Raw genomic sequence first — 18,570 nt, 5'->3', positions numbered from 1 at the left:
TGTTGGGGTCTTTGTGGGTTGGACCTGGGTTGGGATTTTGGTTCAGTTCAACTAGGTGTTGGTGTTGTTGGTTGGTTCAAATTCAACGGGTTTAGTTGGTTTGAGGTAGAGAATCAAGGTTTTCTCTTTCTTTTTAAGAATTTAGTTCCTCAACTGTTTTAATTGCTTAATCTCAATTTATTTGTTAATTTGACATCTAATATTTAACAAAAACCTAATGTGATGCTCTACTATATTTTCATGTGAGCACATTTAGGTACTACGTCAACATTTTTGTTATATCCATTAGATATTAAGTTAATATACGAGTTAAAATTACACAATTAAAATAAGAGAATCAAATTTACAAAAAAAATAATCAAATTTCAGAAATAAAAATAATAAAGGGAACAAAAATACAATTAAATCTTGTTTTTTCTAATGTCTAATAATAGTTTCACTTCATTTTGGCTAAAGATTTCAAAAAGGTCACAATCACTAGTATTGTGCGTGTTGTCTTTTTTAACACCCAAATGTAAAGAAAGCATATTAGCATCCCATATATTAGAATGCTAATTTTAATTTATACCCTAGACTAGGAATGATATGGGACAGAACGAAGACAAGCTAATTTTTATTTTTTTTCTTGCGCTTGTCCTATACCCACGTGAGAATCCATTGAGGATAAGCATGAACTTTATCATATATATATATATATATACTTGTTACAAAAAATGTGTGTATATATAATCGGCAATTATACTGATCAACAATTAATTTATTCAATACACATGCAAATACACTAACTAATTGACACAAAAATGATGTACAAAATAATTACAATAATCAACAATTTATTCAAAATACTTGAAATTCATCAATAAACTAGTCAAAACACTTCAATTAAGGAACTAAATGTAAAAGTTACAATACTTCATTCCAATAAGTTCAAACAATCTGAAACACTTCAATCTCGTAAGTCCATAAATAAGAAATCAAGATAACTTATTTATAAATATGTAAGGGCATTTAAAGAATTTCATGTTAGCTGAAATATGTGAACACAATACCATTGAGGCATTGAGCTATATATCCAAATTCATTTTGTTATGGATTTTATTCGCAGGAATCTAGCAACATGAATATTTGTCATCCAAACATAAATATTATATAGTCCAAAATTTATTTTTAGAATGTTCAAATTTATTTCTAAGAAACCAATGAGAAGTCATTTTAGTACTAGTTCTTGTGGAACCTCAAAACTGAAGCCAGAATACCATTGGATTTGGAGGAGGCTGAAGACTTCGACTTGTTGGTGATTTTTGGTACAGACTTGCTGGTGTTTTCGACCTATAATATATTACCAAATTAAAACACAATCTAACTTGGCCAGATAAGAATAGTCCAACAAATTGGGAACAAGCCAGTGCCCCCACAACAAAAGCAAAATAATGAAATTCATAAATAATTTGAATATTTATGTATTTTGAAAAACTTTTCAATTTTCATGAACTATATTCGCCAAAGAAAAACTATCAGTGTATAATTTTTACACAGTCAACAAATAAAAAATTATCTTGAAATTTTTTTAGATAATTATTATAGAAAAAGAAAATATTTATCGTAAACTATGCATGATTAAATGATAGAAGTCTTTACACTTTCAGTTAAATTCTTCTGAAATTAACCCATTGAATAAAAATTAAGATTGGGGATAAAATAAATTAATTTGAGTATAATTTTTATTTTTGAAAAAAAATTGCTCCCAATAGTTTTTACTTGCATCTTTAAAATAATATCAAATTAATCTTACCTTATTCTTGTTCTTTTTGTCCTTTGCCAAGTTCAAATCTCCAGGGTGATATTCTAGATATTCCTTCAGCTGCTGGTCGTCGTCGTGCATGTTCTCCATCATATCAAGCTATGCATGTTTAGTAGAAAGAAAGAAATTAAAATTATTTGAGAAATATTAACATTGTAAACACAACTATTTTGAGAATTAATTTAGAGCTTGAGAAGTATTAATTAATTTACTGAAACAGACTGCAAAATTAAAATTAAGCAAAGTTATGGTGAAGGGAATTAAAAGAATATATATATACCCATGTCTTAAGGTCTTCGATATCCTTGCTCAAGACCTCTTCTTCCTTCTGCGCAAGTTCTCTCTTCTCCTGCCATGGCATTGATACCACCTTTTCTTCTTCTGCTTGCTTCATCTTGTTTCTTCCTCCAACCGTATCCATGATGATTTTATTTTATGACTAACAAAATAATATAGCAGTGCCTTTATTAAAGAAATGGGCCAACCAATTGGATCAGTTGACAAGGCCGAAAATGCATGCCAGCAAAGAATGTATAAAAAGAATTAAATAGATATTAATTACAATTTTATATATATATATATATATATATATATATATATATATATATATATATATATATATATATATATATATATATATATATATTAGTGCATATTTAAGGAGGAAAGAACATTACAAGTGAACCGGATGAATGAACGCATCAATTCTTGGCATTATGCCAACTATAGTTATTGACTTCACTATGACTGGCAAATGTAGTAACTATTAATGTTTTTTTTATAGAAAATATTAATGGCTTTAAACTAGTCTAATTAGTATTAAGAATCATAATGGATAGGGTGTTATAGAATTTATCTTCATATTTATATTTAAAAAAAATATTCGTACTAGGTCTCATATTCTCGGTATCTGTACAAGTATTCGTATTCATTGGATATCTATATATTTATATTCATATTTTATTTATGTATAAAGTTAATAAATTAATATAAAAAATTAATTAAAAAATTATCACAAGTAAATTAAAAATTTACTCCTAAGTAACCTATACATAACATTAAAAACATTTAAACACAAAAAAACATCTACATATAATTTCGATCTTATATATAAAAAATAATTACTTAATTCATCAATACTAATAAGTAATTAGATCAATTTATTTGTAAATTTTAATTTTATTCTAAAATTACCATTATATTAAATAATTTTAGTGGATATTTTTTAAAAATACTTTTTTAACTTTCTTAGAAAAATATTTTTTAACTAATAAATATATATTATTTTATTGGTAGGTCAATAAATACACCCACTTAAATAACATATTTAAATTACAGTCATATATGATATATGTGAGGGGCGCAGCTCCAACTTCAGCCCCAATAAGCACATAATTGTCCTCCCCGTTTGTGAATACTTTTGCAGGTACATGTTGAATTCGGGTCCATCTTGTCATTCCGATTTAGTGTAATTCATATGACTATTGCATGCTTTTTATACTTCCTCTTTTGTTTCATAATAAGTGTGTTCTAAGTTTTTTTTTTTATATACACAAAATAATAATAATAAATCATAAATAAATAAACAAGTATAACAATTTTACAAAAATTAATCTTATTTATTTTTTTAGGAAAGATACAGCACAACAATAACATTCTAAAAAATAATATTAGGTACATAAATAAAAAAGTAATTAATATTACATTAAAAAGATAAAATAATCTTTATTTTAAAATTTGTTTTTCTTCTAACACGACAATTAATATGAGATGAAAAAAATAATATTTATTATGTTATGCACAGACTTGAATATGCCCAAACCCAATTAAGATACTTGAAGTAACGTCTTATTGACATTATATGAATTTACTTTACATAAAATCTAAAATATTTAATTTTAAATAAAACTACTGTAATAATTTGTGTCCCGCTCAGATCTTAGATTTATAATTTACAAATATTTATATTATAATATTTTTTAGTATATTTGTAATGTCAATTTATCTTTTATATATATATGTAAGGGTATACATGTGTATGCTTGTAAATATATTCTATTTGTTAAAAAATTAAAACAAAAAAATAAATTAAATTAAAAAAAAAAACAAATTTGAAGCATATTATTATACTAAAACATTGTTTGAAAGCAATAATATGATATGTGAATTGTTGGTGTAATTTAATGAATATAAGTATTGAATGATGAGGAAGAAGAGTAAATCTAAGAGAGTAATTCTTGGAAGAACTTTAATAGCTAGAGTTGTCTCACACTCAAGACTTCATTAAAAACCTTTCCTCCAAGTATTAAACTGCATGTGTACCTTCACCTCATCAATTCTTATTTCTTCAAGAAATAATTAAACAATAATTATTGTTGACCTTCACGAAATAATTAAACAATAATGCAAAAGGTTTTTATATATATTATTTTATGTTGGTAGACTATACTGACCATTTTGAGAGTGAAATTATACACTGTTTAGGTACCGAAATCGTGACTTGAAGCTGTAAAAATTAAGTGTTAACTTCGCAACTGCATAACTCCTTGCACGGACCTTGTTTTAGAAGAGGGCTTTTTAATTTCCTATACTTTTATATTCACAAAGTCTAACTATCTGCAAAAACCCCAAACCATCTAACTTTTGTAGCTTAATTTGAATCATTTTAGTTCAGTTTAACCAAAAATTAGTTCATTTCAATTTCACCAAAAAAAAAATCTAGTTCATTTCGAAGCTAAATAACCCAAATTTTGCTCCCTAATGAAATTTTGAGTGGAACTAATAATGTGTTGCATTTCATAGCATATTTAATTTACAAGGAATTCTTCTCAGTTGTTTTGCATGTATTTTTTGTTAATTAGGGTTGGTTGATATACTCCTTTATTTCACTTAGGACTTTCAAAGGATTTTGTCACTGGGACTTTTGTATATTAGTTAATGAACTTTTAAGAAATAATTGGGATAAAATTAAAATTTTAAATGTCATTTGTAAAATCTACCCCAACGCTCCCCTCACGGTCGACCCTAGTGTGTTAAATGCATAAAATTAAAGGTATTTAATATATGTTTATTAATATATAAAACCCATTTGCATTATTGCTTAATCATTCCTTTGTGATTAAAACTTTGACTGGAATAGGTATTCTACCTTCAAATTGATTATTTAAACCCTAAAATTCATGCTTTATATTCGTCTTTACGTATTAAACCTTCGTAAGCTTATGATAATTAATTTAAATAAAAAAGCTACCGTTAAACAAATTAATTAAAACATGTATTACAATATTACAAGTATCATACGTCACGAAAAAAACGGAAAGCAAATCAAGACACGGAAAAAGTGTATCGGTTTTCCTAGTTGATATTTGTTTGGTTGTAGTTTGTAGGTTTTTGTTGATGCGTAAGTTGTCTCCAACTCACTAATTGTCCAACTCAAGCATGCACGCAAACAAGGTGTCACATTTTAAAGTTGACATGTTTCAATTTCTCAAGGCAAAGCATGCCACAATCGAACATATATGAAGTATTTCACTAGGTGAAATAGGAACTATAATCTCTCCAAAATAATCCACTATAATGAAGACAAAATTGTTGCTGTTTTTGAATTGGTTCCAACCCACAGTATAAGAATGACGCGTACGTTCTTAAATTTTTATTTTTGTACTATTCCTATCACTCGTTACTATCCCCCCTTTAAGGGTAAAAAAAAGGAGAGAAATTTCATTTAATTTTTTATATTATACTATAAAAATAAGATATTGGAGTACGTGTAAACAATTGGTGTGAAACTATCATTATTGTATCGTATAGTTTAAGATATTTCCTATGTTATTAGTGTTAGTCTACCTTTCATTTTCACATTTTTCACTTTGCACTCCAAAGAAAGGATGAGAGTTCCCAATTGTTCATCATTCTTCACTCCACCTCTACGCCATTTCATTACCTTAGTAAACACATTGGGTTTCATTCTCTTGATCCTCTTTATATCTGGGATCATTGAGTTCCCATCTTTTTCTTTATTCTCACAATTCTCAACCAAACCAATATTCAAAGATCAATCAAAGGCTTTCACCGATGTGGTTGGTGCATTCAAAAGGTGGGACTCCGAAGTGGGATGTGTCCGATTCAAGAATGAGATAAACCAACAAAGAAATAATGGTTCAAATTATAGTTTTTCTACTTCTTTGCAAGATCAATTGGAATGTGGGGTGCTGAAAATGAAACATGTGAGCATCTTGGTGAAAGGGTGGACATGGATTCCTGACAATTTAAATAGCATGTACATTTGCCCATGTGGATTAAGCTGCTTGTGGACAAAATCACTGGTTCTTGCTGACAACCCTGATGCCTTCTTGTTTGAAACGACTAAACCTCCAGCACAAGTAACAATTTTTTTGGGTCATGATGTTTACATTTATTGTTTTTTATTATTATGTGTTATGGGCATGATAAATTTTAGTTATATATTTTTTGTTATTAAGTGATTTATATATATGGGTCTAGCTAGACCTCATGAATTAAATACAATAGGATATATTGAATATATAATAAATCATGTGTTAAAATTTGTGATTTTAGATTATTTAATATATGTGCAATTTTAATTGTAACATTACAAGTTACATTTTTTTAACCAAGAATGAGAATTTACCTAGCAAATGTGATTGAAAAACAAGTAAGAATTTACACTTATATGTGTCCTGTTTTAAATTTCTATTAGAAGGGCACAAGTCAATATTCCTCTTTGCTCCTCATATTGCTTTAATTTCGAATAAAGGGACTGCTATATTAAATGAGTTTGTTACTGTATTGGACAACCATACTGTCTCTTCTCCTTGCTCTAGTAACTCACTCTGAATCTTGTGTTTTATTTAGAGTAATTATAGTTAGTGATAAATTATATGTAGAAATGTTGCAATTGTCATGGTAATAATTTCTCATTCATGCTTAGTATGAAGTGTTTGATTTGCAAGGGTTTTTTGTTTGAAACTCTATTGAACTTTGAGCATCCACACGATTGTGTTAAATAAATTTTTTGGCAATGACTTAAGAAACTTTATCAAAAATGAATTTCATTTCCTATAAGAATTGACTTAATTAATTGTTTCTTTGTTCTTTTGAGTTTAGAGAATCATAGGACAGCCACTTCGTGTATACATGGATCTTGAATCTAAAAGAAAGCGATCAGGTCGTGAAGAAGTATTTATTAGTTATCATGCTAAAGATGATTTGCAGTCAACCTATGCCAGTGCCATACTCCATAATGGTCGAAATTACCATATTTCTTCCCATAAGAACAATGTAAGTAGTTTTTAATTTGTATGATCAATTGCTTGTTAAAATTGAAATACTAAACTAAATGTTGAAAAAAAATTGCATTAAATTTTCAATATATGTTTTACATGCTCTATTACAAAATCCACGATAGGTAGGTGCATAACGACTTAGATTTGATTTTTATGATTGTCACTATTGTATACACAAAAAAATACTTTATAACAAGAATTTATTCATAAATGTTAGGATTGCTTGGTTTGAGAAAACATTTTTTATTTTTAATTTCTTTCTATATTTTCGTTGTTTTTATACATATATGCTTAAGAATAGGAAATAAAGTGGCAATAATTTAACATTTTTATAATTAAAAATGTAAAAGAAGAAAAGAAGAAAATATTTTCTCAAACCCAATAACCCTAAACTTTTTTGTTTCTTTTCTTATTATTTGAATTTTTTCCTTCTTGTTGTTTTTTCCTTCTTGAATGCCAAATTCATTGATTAGTATTTTCTTTGCATGAAAATGAATACAAATTATTCTTTGCATTTATAAAGCCTAATCTCTTTTTTTAAGGGATTGAAATCACTTGTTCTTGAACTATGTCCTATCAATCATACATTATACCAACTCAATTAAAAAAATCCCATGCCATCTCTCTATAGTTTGGAAACATTTTAGTGTGTATTTGGAAGTAATTATGTAATGTGGCCATCACACACACTTTCTCTCCACATACCTAAAATATGCAAAAAGTATTTATAACTTCAAGCTAACACGCACCAAGTGATATCTAACATAGTACCAAACATGCTATTATAATGTTACACCCAATCTCTTTCTTCTCTATGCAATGTATCCCTCCTTTTTTTAGGGTTAAAAGACCGTGATCCTTGAGAAATTGATGTTGGGTGTTACAATGTGTAATGACTAGGGTGGTGGGTTTTACAATACTGTACAAGATATTAACATGGCCTCGAAATATATAGGAAATAAATTAAAAAAATCCTTCATTGTTTGAAAACGTTTTACTATATGTTTGGAAATAATTATATAACACGGATCACACACACTTTCTCTCCACATACCTAAAATACGTGAAAGCAAGTCTTTCTAACTTCAGGCTTGCGTGTGCCGAGTGATACCTGGCATAGTGTCAAAGACATTATTAGTGTTACACCCAATCTCTCTCTCTTTTCTATGTAATGGATCCTTCCTCCTTTTTTTAGGGTTAAAAGGCTGTGATCCCAGCGAAATTGGCGTTGGACATTACAGTGTGTAGTGGCTAGCGTGGTGGGTTTTATAATACGGTGTAACATATTGACATGGTCACGAAATATATAGGAAACAAAAGTTTGTTACACAATGAGAGACAAAGATTGAGTGTAATCGAGTGCGTAACAACCCTAACACGTCTCCAAATTGTGAAGAGATGACCAATTTTTTTTAATTGATTGAGTTGGTATGATTTGATTGGTAGGATGAAATTTGAGAATAGATAATTTGAATCCATGTAAAGATAATTAATAGTATGCTTGGTTTAGAAAAGAAAAAGAAAGGAAAGTAAAATGATTTGTTGAGTCGTTTGATAAAAAAAAAGGTGAAAGAAAAATATTTAAATATGCAAGTAAAATACCAAAAGTTCCCCTATAGAAATAAAAAAAAAAAGTATTCAAAACATCTTCTCTCCCTTTCTATTTTAAAGAGTTTGCAGAACTTATCTACTTTTATATATATACATATACATATATATATATATATATATATATATATATATATATATATATATATATATATATATTATCTTGTTTCTATATATAATAAATAAATAGTAGTATTTTTTCCTAAATAAATAAAATATATGACTATTTTCAAATATATTAATTAATTTTCTTATACACCCTTAATTTGTTATGAAGTTTATTATTGAGATATTATTCCTTTTTCATAAAAGTAAATTTATTTATTGAGTTATTAATAATATGACTCATCCTCATTGGTTAAAAAAATTATTTCTTGGATTATGAGTAGTGTCATTATATCCAATTATCACCTAACTCAATTAATTCTATGGATATTTTTAAAATAAGTTTAAATTTATAATAATATTAATTAAAATGAACTAATTTAATTATTTTTTTATTGTTCTTGATAAATTCGGTATTAATTTATTTTTTATATATAAAAATATAGATAGTGTACTAAAACATTTTCTCAAAAAATCTTAGTGTAAAAGTGAAACTTGTGGTTTAGCAAAAGTTCTCACTCAAATTGTCATCGAAACTTGTGGTATGACTAGAAAATTCGGAGAATAATTTATGGATTATATGTTTAAATGTGTCATCGTAACTAATATATGTAAATATTAAAATAAACTAATATATGTTATGTAACTGATAAAAAAAAATATCTGTGCACCATTAGAGTTCGCGTAAATATTAGATGAATGTTATTAATAATGATTTTAAAGATTCTTCAAAAAAAAAAAAAGATTTTAAAGAGATTAGTTAAGAACAATTTAATGCCATTAAATATTTCTGTTACTTTCTTTTAGGTTTAAATATGTAAGACAGTAAGTTAACACTTTTTTATTTTTGGTTTCGGTAAGTTTATTTTTTTAATGTTAATTTTTGTTTCTGTAAGATATTATGATTATTTTTAGTTGTAAATTTGTGTTTTTAAATTTTGGTTGTTATAAGCGTAAACTTATGAAGATTATAAACGAAAAGTTAAAATCTTAAAGTAATTAAAATTAAAAAAAAAATATAAATTTATAAGGACTAAAAATAAAAATAAAAACTTACAACGACTCAAATTAAAAAAGTATTAACTTCTAATGATTAAAATTAAAAAATAGACTTACACGAAAAAAATATTAAGGGTAACAAAAATATATTTAAGTCTTCTTTTTATTAAATATTTTCTACTTTTCTTCTTTAGCAAATGTCATGAGGATAATTGTTAGCATTTAGCAATTTGAATTTGGCATTAAAATTGAATACTAATAATTTTAGAAAATTAATTTAACAAGACGATTTGGGTTAACTTGTCTGTTTACTTACTTTGATTGCGTGTATTTTGTGTATGAATTAATATTTTAAAAGAACAAACTTTCATTAATTTGATTCATCATTTCTAGGTCCCGGTTGTTTATTGGTCTTCATCCCCTTGTACAACTCAAAGGAACAAACTTGCCCACAAACTCCTTAGTTTATTACCTCACCATTCACTTGGCAAATGCCTAAATAATGTTGGAGGAATAAATAAGGCGCTACGTTTATATCCTGAATGTGTAGATAATACTGCAAAACTTACCAAATGGTGGAATCATTTACACTGTATGATGTCTCATTACAAGTTTGTCCTTGTAATTGAAGGCACTTGGACTGAGAGTTATGTTACAGAAAAGTTATTTTATGCCTTGGACTCTGGTGCAATTCCAATCTATTTTGGTGCTCCAAATATCATGGATTTTGTCCCTCCTCATTCAATAATAGAAGGGGTGAAATTCAAGTCAATGGAGGAATTGGCTTCATATGTGAAGGCCATAGCAGAAGACCCAGTAGCCTATGGAGAATTCCATGCATGGAGAAGATGTGGTGTGTTGGATAACTACGCAAAAACTAGAGCACTGAGCCTTGACACTTTACCTTGTCGTTTATGTCAAGCTATTAGCAAAAAGGGGGGAAGAAATGCAGCTGCCTAGGCTTGGATATATATTAATAATTAAATAAATTATTTATTTGATGTAATGGTGGGAACACTATACTTGATAAGTATATTGATTAGTTCATAGAAAATATATTAATATTTTCTTATATACATTTGATTTTGCTTAATAACTCTTTTGCCATCACTATTATGTTTTTGCATATGATACCCATAATTTATTTTTGACATATAACTATATATCCCTATGTTCAGTTAAAATTAGAAAGATGTGATGTGTTATTTGAGTCATGCACACCATCAGCTAAAACTACAAGTTTGATGAAAAGAAATAATACTACCTGATCTTATATATAAGAAAAAAGTATCTAATTTATTAAGGTCAATAAAAATAATTAGAATGGTTAATTTGTTATAATTTTTAACTCTATTCTAAAATTATCCTTGACATTAAATGATTTAAAAAGTATATTTTTTCAAAAGATAAATTTTCAACCAATATACTGTATTTTGTTGATAACTTGATAAATATATGTATTTTCATGAAAAATGGATTTGTATCATTAATAAACCTCACAGTTAAGTAGGGATAAAAAAATTAACAAAAGTAATCTTATGTTTTTTATAGTTAGGAAAGAACCAAGAAAATATTGCTATTTTATTCTTATATAGGATTGGAGGTAGTATATGATTACATGAAACAAAAGAAAAGATAATGAACCTTACTTGAATTAAGGTTTAGGGCTTTAGTGTGTGGGGGAGAAGGAAAGGAGGTGGATTAGTGGGTTAGTGTGTGCTTTCTAAAGGTGTTCATAAATTGAATTAGATTAATGTTAAAAGGAAAATTCGATCTAATTTTTTTTAGATTTTTTTAATTCACCATCTAGTCAGCTCGATTTAAAATTTTAATTTAATATGATTTAATCTAATTTAAAGCAATTTGAATTGAATTAATTTAAACTAATATGTTTAACGGTTGAGAGAATTTACAGTTGAAAGTTTAAATTTCAACTGGACAGGATCTTGATTCGAGTGATTAAGAAGATTGAACTAATCACACTACTAACATGTTTGTTTCTGCTTTGATACCTACTTTATATCTCCACTGAAGCTATAAAACCTTGCTTCCACATAATTGTATGACGTGATTTTATTACTGTGCGTGCATTTTGGACGTGTTTAAACACACTTTGCGGGTATTTAATTTAAATTTAAAGAATTGATTCTAAGTCCAAAATTAATTTTGAACAAATTTTAACATTTAATTTCATGTTAGAAAAAAATTCATAATTAATTATAGATCCATAATTAATTGAGTTAAAACAACTTTGAATAAATTTTACATTAGATCTAAAAAATTTATACTGGATTTTTCTTTTATAATAAAAACATTCAAACACAAATCATATCGGTTCAAAATTAATTTTATTTAAAATCAATTTTAATTTTATGAACACGCATTTAATCTCTTGAAGTTATAGCCGAATAAATTGATGCCCTCACCACAACCCCAAAAGGCATAAAAAATATCAAAAATGCAGTTGGCTTTCCTCTTTCGGCATAATCGTTTTCTCAATGAATCCAATATACAATGAATTATATTTCCAATAATTCATGGTTTCAGGACCGATATTAAAGACACTTGAGAGCCACAACTCCCTCCATTAGGAGGCTCAGGATATAAAAATTGTAACAAAAAAGCTTGACCCTAATACATGGGAATAAAAAAATTTATTACCTTACAAGTTTGAGATTAGGTTGCCGACATGTTTCTACACGCTTTATCCTGACCATAGAACATTCACTTCCCTTAAAACCTTTGCAGCATCCTCGGGGAACAAAGTATTACCCGTTTCCCAGCTCAAAACCCACAATCCCAATTCGTTGAGGTATTATCCTTATAAACCAATTAGTGTATGCTAACTATGACCCGTTGCCATGAAACCAACTAGTGTGAATCATATAGTTGAATGGCGGATTTTTCAACTGCAAAGACATCTTCCTGAGCATTAGTTTCAACAAACCTCCAAGTTGAACTGCCTGCAAAATATATGTCAAGAAGTAATGATTAACCTTTGGAACAAGTATATAGTTTATATTAGTACGAGTATATAGTTTATATAATGGCATGACATAGTGCACATTACAGCAATACATGGAGGATCAGTGCTATGCTAAACCCATAGCATAGTAATAAGCAAAATCCACTACGTGCAGGATAGCTTAAGCTATCTGTGTGCAAATACAAGGATGCTCGATCTGTAATATATTCTAATTCTAATATAATAAATCCTCAAAAATCTAATGTCTGTTGGGGCCCTAATGCATTACTTATTTGTCACTATCCCCCTGTGAAGCACCGTCTCCAACACCAGGACACCGCTAACGTTACAGCTATCCATTATCCATCTCTTACAAGGATACCATCCTCTTGCAGATTCTGGCCAAGTTCTGAGTTCATCTGCTGCAGCATCACTGGTGTTTGTGTGTGGGCGAGCGTGTGCACCACTACAAATGCCTAACATTAACATGCCAATGCCTAGACTGCTTGGCTCTTTCAAAGTTTCAACAAGGACAGTTTTTCATTTAAGTCTTTAATAGTTTAATGTATTTCATGATTAACTTAAAACTTTGGATGAAGATGGAGTTGTATTTTTTAATTTTTCATAAACAACAGTGATTTAAATTGTCATTTTCTAATTATATCGAGTGAGGTTATACTTTGTTATGCTATTTGCTATAATATAAGGAAAACCATGCTATAGGGTTTTAGTTCACTCAGATTACCACACATGAAGATGACATGAAAAGTATTTGGTACTCGGTTATGTTTATGACATCTAATAGTGACAGTTCCCTCAGAACTTGGCATCCCCATGTCTAATTATAATTTCTAAGCACAGTTAATGCCATATCCAACCTCATTATTCAAGCACCAAAGAAAATGCAGTTCAAATCCAAAATACCGTAATGGCAATAGGAACGACCAACAGTCTAACCCCATTTCAGATCTACTTGTTCAACATGTTTCTGTCACATGCAATCACCCCATATTGGGATTTGGCGTCATGTCTCAATCACTTAGAAAAAACCTAAAATTAAGCCTTTAATTCATGCCTTGTATGAGATGCACTATATTGAAACCAAACTAAACATTTTGCACTTAGGAATTAATAGGACTTCGCAAATAATGAAATGATAACTTTTCAGCATCCAATTCATGGAAGTGAGCAGAGTGGTACCGGGAACAATCCATATCCCAAAAGGAAATGTAGAAGCAAAAGGAAGTTGGTAGATGATTATGAATCAATCAAAAGATCTTCACGATGAATTTCACAAATAAAACATTGCCTCTGTTTGATCAAAAATGAGCTGTGATACTTGCAAGACGGACAGAAACACTACGTGGAATAATTGGCAGGGCCATCATCTGACAGAGAATGACTCATTTATGCAGCAGCTCAAGTACCATGGTTTATAAGCACCTTCAAAGATTAATAACAGCAAGTTTACTTGATAATTACATGATGAAACAAGTGCAAGAAAAAGAAAAATAGTAATTTATTTATGCAGAATGTGGAAGGCTAGATTATTTGCAATTATTGATTTCATAGTAAAAAATTATAGAAATATACCCTCCAACTACCATTTGACTAATAGTTGAGCGCACTGCAAGTGAACTAAAACATATTTATCAAAGTGCAAATAAATCCAAATTCCAAAATCCACACAATTTCTGAATTTCACCTAAGAGCTTATACCTTACATTGAAAATTTTCAACACAGCATATCAATGCATATAATATATGCTGCATAGAAAGCACAACATCTCAAGTCTACAATAGTACTAGTAATCAAGATAATACAAGTTGTACAAGAAACTAGATAAATAGAGCACCTGAAAATTGAGATACTTCACATTTGGCAAATGCTGAATTCAGCGTCTTTTACTAAGGGATTTATTATGCAACTCTAGCAAGCCTTGAAGTGATTCCAAAGACCACGTTTCTTCATTCTGGGCATATACCTTTTGATTTTGGGAATCTATTATTATGCTGACATTACCAAACCCATATATTTGATGGCCATTGTGCATTCTACCAGGTTTAATCTTGAATAGCAAACCATGTTGCTGAGCATGAGCCTCAATGACTTCTTTCAAGCTCAATTCATGAGCACCATCTGTGTTGACCGCACCACCCAAGCTAGCAGCAGCTTGCTGTTGAGCATAGGCTGCTGCTTTCTGTTGAGCCTCAAATTGCCTCTGCTCAAGCACCCTAAGATAGCTTATATTCTCCTTTAAACCAGGTTGGACCACCTCCATACCTTCAACAGCCTGGTTCATCATATCAAGACCGCGATTAAGCTGGTATCTGATACTTTCATTTGCCAACAGTTCTTTTGGAATGAGTTCTTTCCATCCCAAATACCATTTTGTAACTTCTTCGAAATTAGGATTTGAGCACAACCAATGATACAAAACCTGAAGCCATTTGGCAAAGAAGAATTTCTCCATCATATCAACCATCAGGTGAATAGGAATAGCAGAAGCCCAGTTTGTAACCCAATAAAACTGATCAAGATTCTGACTTGCCGGGTTCACCTGGAACTCTTGCAAGACAAGCTGCAGCTTTGGTACTATAAAACGAAGCATAAGCTGTTCCCAACTTGCAGAATCAAATACAGTCTTCCAAGGAGACAATATAGCATAAGCAGAACCATCACTTGGGTGCCAGGCACCAAGAACAGTACTCAATTTAAAACGAATCACCTGGTAAATACCCTCCAACTTGTGCCCCAGCAAAGGTAGCCATGGATGCACCCAAGTGTGAATAGGAATGGTCTCACGGTGAGGTTCCCAAGTATCTACAGCACTTGATAGTTTTGGCATGACTATATTGTCTAATATGGTAGCAAGGACTGAAGAAGGAAGTAACTTTTCCCATGATTCCAGAAACCATAACATTGGCTCAGGATCCCGTGCCTGCCAGGTATTGATACCAGATATTCTGACAGCTGGCAATACAACCTCTGAAACCAATTGAGTATAAGGTGATGATACATCCCATATATCAACATAATCTTCTCCTTCAAGCAATGCCTTCCACTGTGACACCAACTCCAACCCATGAGATGGATTTCGAAGAGGATCCCATCCTTGGAACACTCTGATAAGTAGAGGTAGAGCATATGAGCAAGCAATGCATGACAAGTTACACAACTTGTAGTTATCAGCAGATCTTTTGCGCAAGTCCCTAAAGTATTGAGCCAGGGAATCCAATGTTAATGTTCCCAAAGTGTTTTCCTCTCCAACACGGTCCAACACACTCATTATTTCCTCCATACTATCCAGCTGCTTCTTTTGAAATGCTGCTTCAGTTTCTAACTTCTCTTTTTCGTTTTTCAAGCTAAGTGCTGTCTCCCTCTCTCTCCTCAAATCTCGATCGATCTCTTGGATGTCAGCCTCAGCCAACCGAACTATTAACGCTACATTATGCTGAAGTTCTGGCATTGGGACATCATTTTCTTTTGCTTTCTCCTCAGCATTTAAATCTGACAAATTTGTTAATACTCGAACCTGTGGCCCCCTCATATCATAAACCTTTTGAACAACCTCTAACTCTTGTTCTTGCTTGCTCGCCAACAACTCCTCTGCAGTTATATACTGTTCCTCCTTTTTCTTCTTCGACCTTGCTTGCTTTGACCATAACCTCTCCTTCGTTCTGCCAACCACAGGTTGGGTGATTTCCGGTACATTCTTCTTCTCTTGCTGCACAACAGGCAGCAGCATAGTCTCCTTAGATTCATTAAACCCAATGCCAGAATTCTTGGCCCTCAATTTTGCCTCAATAGGAGCCACGATACCTTGCTCATTCTTCCCAAGCCCGCCTCCTTTATAACCCATCTTTTCCAACAGCTTCAACCCTATCCCTTTCGTATGCTTCTCAAATTTTCCAACATCACCAGACACATCTTGACCTACACTCTGATGCTTCCCCCTCTTCTTCTCCAACCTCTCCCTCTCCCGTTCCTTTTCCCTTCTCATTGCCCCCTCCTTAATCTTCTTCCCAAACGCGGTAGGCAAGAAACCATCATCATCATTCTCATCAGAATCATCATTTCTATTTGAACCTTTCACAGCATTACCAGAATTAAAACCTAAACCAGACCCCATACCGAAACCTAAACCTAACCCTGGTCTATCCTCACTAACATAACCGTCTTTCTCATCCTGCTCTTTGGACTTGTTATCAATTTCCTGATTAGGCATAAAAGTTCCTGTAGACACAAAATTCACAGGCTTGGTGAGGTCTGGCTTCTTTGAAAAATCTTTCCTCCGTTTTCTACTCGGATAATCATCGTCGTCATTGTCATCAGAATCTGCAAAAACTCCATAAAGAACATCATCCTTGGTCTGAGTGCGTTTCTCTTTACGATTCTTATAGTAAAACTCGCCACCAATCCATTGGCCACCCTCATAATCATTCTCCGTTCCAAATCTCTCCATCTCTTGATCCTCATCCATGTTTTAGGGTAGATATGCCTGTAATCTAAAAAAGAAAAAAAGTAGTTTACAACCTAAAAAAATTAAGTATAATCCCTGTTACAGATTTCAAATTACACAGTTCAAGATTTCTTTTTGCAAAAACCCTGAACTTATTGCATACAAAAATCTGAAAAGCGTGGAAATAAAATCAAAATTACAAAGGAGTCTGAACAGGAAAATGAGCACAAAAATTAATGAAAAACTGAACAAGGCAAAGTTGAGTGGAGACACAGGTGTAGAAGATAAAGAAACCTGACAAGTGATAACCAATGGCAGTGAAGCTCAATCAAACATGCTGGTATCTATCTAGCCTTATGTAAATATGGCAAGCAAGTTGAGCTCAAAAGTAACTTTCAATTTGCTATATTTGAGAAGATAACTCCCACATTCAAACTTATATTTAGCCTCCTTGCAGTGCTTAACGTTATCTTCTAACAAGATTTTCATCACTAATGTCTGTCATTAGTTTTTTAATTAGTGGTTTAGCAAAACAATGGACAATGATAATCTTCAAAGTGATAAAAAAAACAATTATACACCTTATATGCATAGAAAAAGTTCCTTCCGAGTTACACCCATCAAAATCCACACGTATGTTCTGATATTCTATTTTACTTCTCAACTTTACAATACCACATTTTCTTCCCACAATTTTTTTTCTCCTTCCTTTTGAAAAGCGAGGAAAATTAAAAAGCAATAAAAATGAGCTAGGATAGGTTTAGATTTAGGGCTTACCTTGAGAAACCGCGGAAGAAGAAGAAGAAATCGCGAGCGAGAGAGCTTGAGTTCGAAGAACAATAATGAGGATTTAAATAATCGATCGAAGAAGCGAGCAAGTGATTGCGGTTCGTTCGTCGAAAGGGGGGTTAGGGCTTCGGTGGAATCAAATAAGAGAGTTTTTTGGGAGTGAATTTTAGAGAACGTAATCAGTGTACTATACTGTTGTTGGAAGAACTAAGCAAAGAAAGAATAAAATTAACAGGAATAATCACTTTTGTTTCTTATTGGATAATTTGCTGATAAATATATTCTTATAAAAAATATAAAATTTAATGTCTAAGGTGTAAAATATATGACGAGTATAACTCCTTGTTATTTGTTAACTTCAGTCTTCGTGTTGACAACATAACATACATAGTGCATGTGGTGGTATATAAAAACAAATTTGTTGATGATTAATCTGGTCATGCTAATTAGATTGAACAAAAATGTTAATAAGATATTATTTTTTAAACGTAAATGTCAATAATTTTTTATTAGATCAAAATGTTAATATTTTTT

At 30.6% G+C, this 18,570-nt stretch overlaps 3 protein-coding genes across 5 annotated transcripts; 1 reads left to right on the top strand and 2 right to left on the bottom strand.

The window, feature by feature from the left end:
* Positions 1–891: 891 nt before the first annotated feature.
* LOC114370588 lies at positions 892–2,285 on the bottom strand. The gene is made up of 3 exons (XM_028327990.1): positions 2,082–2,285; positions 1,793–1,900; positions 892–1,329 (listed from the first exon to the last, which is right to left on the bottom strand). Exons 1-3 carry the CDS (start codon positions 2,220–2,222, stop codon positions 1,219–1,221), a joined length of 360 nt encoding a protein of 119 aa, XP_028183791.1. The 5' UTR covers positions 2,223–2,285; the 3' UTR covers positions 892–1,218.
* A 3,291-nt stretch (positions 2,286–5,576) lies between these two features.
* Positions 5,577–10,895, top strand: LOC114383657 (alpha-(1,4)-fucosyltransferase-like). The gene is made up of 3 exons (XM_028343382.1): positions 5,577–6,183; positions 6,929–7,102; positions 10,213–10,895. Exons 1-3 carry the CDS (start codon positions 5,689–5,691, stop codon positions 10,777–10,779), a joined length of 1,236 nt encoding a protein of 411 aa, XP_028199183.1. The 5' UTR covers positions 5,577–5,688; the 3' UTR covers positions 10,780–10,895.
* Positions 10,896–12,269: 1,374 nt separating this feature from the next.
* LOC114383645 (septin and tuftelin-interacting protein 1 homolog 1-like) lies at positions 12,270–18,247 on the bottom strand. Of its 3 annotated transcripts, none has more exons than XR_003660559.1 (4): positions 18,025–18,247; positions 14,641–17,293; positions 13,985–14,227; positions 12,270–12,782 (listed from the first exon to the last, which is right to left on the bottom strand). XR_003660559.1 is itself a non-coding variant. In XM_028343369.1 (3 exons), exon 2 carries the CDS (start codon positions 17,266–17,268, stop codon positions 14,680–14,682), a length of 2,589 nt encoding a protein of 862 aa, XP_028199170.1. In that variant the 5' UTR covers positions 17,269–17,293; positions 18,025–18,247; the 3' UTR covers positions 12,270–12,782; positions 14,641–14,679. The 3 variants fall into 3 exon arrangements, 1 of the variants encoding a protein (XP_028199170.1); XR_003660562.1 differs by having other exon boundaries at positions 14,124–14,227; XM_028343369.1 differs by lacking the exon at positions 13,985–14,227.
* Positions 18,248–18,570: the final 323 nt, after the last annotated feature.

This window comes from Glycine soja, chromosome 2, assembly GCF_004193775.1.
Source record: "Glycine soja cultivar W05 chromosome 2, ASM419377v2, whole genome shotgun sequence".
Lineage (NCBI taxonomy): Eukaryota > Viridiplantae > Streptophyta > Magnoliopsida > Fabales > Fabaceae > Glycine > Glycine soja.
Note: the sequence above shows the minus strand (reverse complement) of the source record. Positions and strands in the feature narration are given on the sequence as shown.

Bases quoted from the DNA above. Each gene is read 5' to 3' on its own strand.
- LOC114383657 (XM_028343382.1), top strand. From the start codon at position 5,689: ATGAGAGTTCCCAATTGTTCATCATTCTTCACTCCACCTCTACGCCAT. The intron at 6,184-6,928 runs GTAACAATTTTT...TTTTGAGTTTAG, and splicing joins CGACTAAACCTCCAGCACAA to AGAATCATAGGACAGCCACT. The intron at 7,103-10,212 runs GTAAGTAGTTTT...CATCATTTCTAG, and splicing joins TTTCTTCCCATAAGAACAAT to GTCCCGGTTGTTTATTGGTC.
- LOC114370588 (XM_028327990.1), bottom strand. From the start codon at position 2,222: ATGGATACGGTTGGAGGAAGAAACAAGATGAAGCAAGCAGAAGAAGAA. The intron at 1,901-2,081 runs GTATATATATAT...AAACATGCATAG, and splicing joins TCGAAGACCTTAAGACATGG to CTTGATATGATGGAGAACAT. The intron at 1,330-1,792 runs GTAAGATTAATT...AATATATTATAG, and splicing joins ACAAAAAGAACAAGAATAAG to GTCGAAAACACCAGCAAGTC.
- LOC114383645 (XM_028343369.1), bottom strand. From the start codon at position 17,268: ATGGATGAGGATCAAGAGATGGAGAGATTTGGAACGGAGAATGATTAT.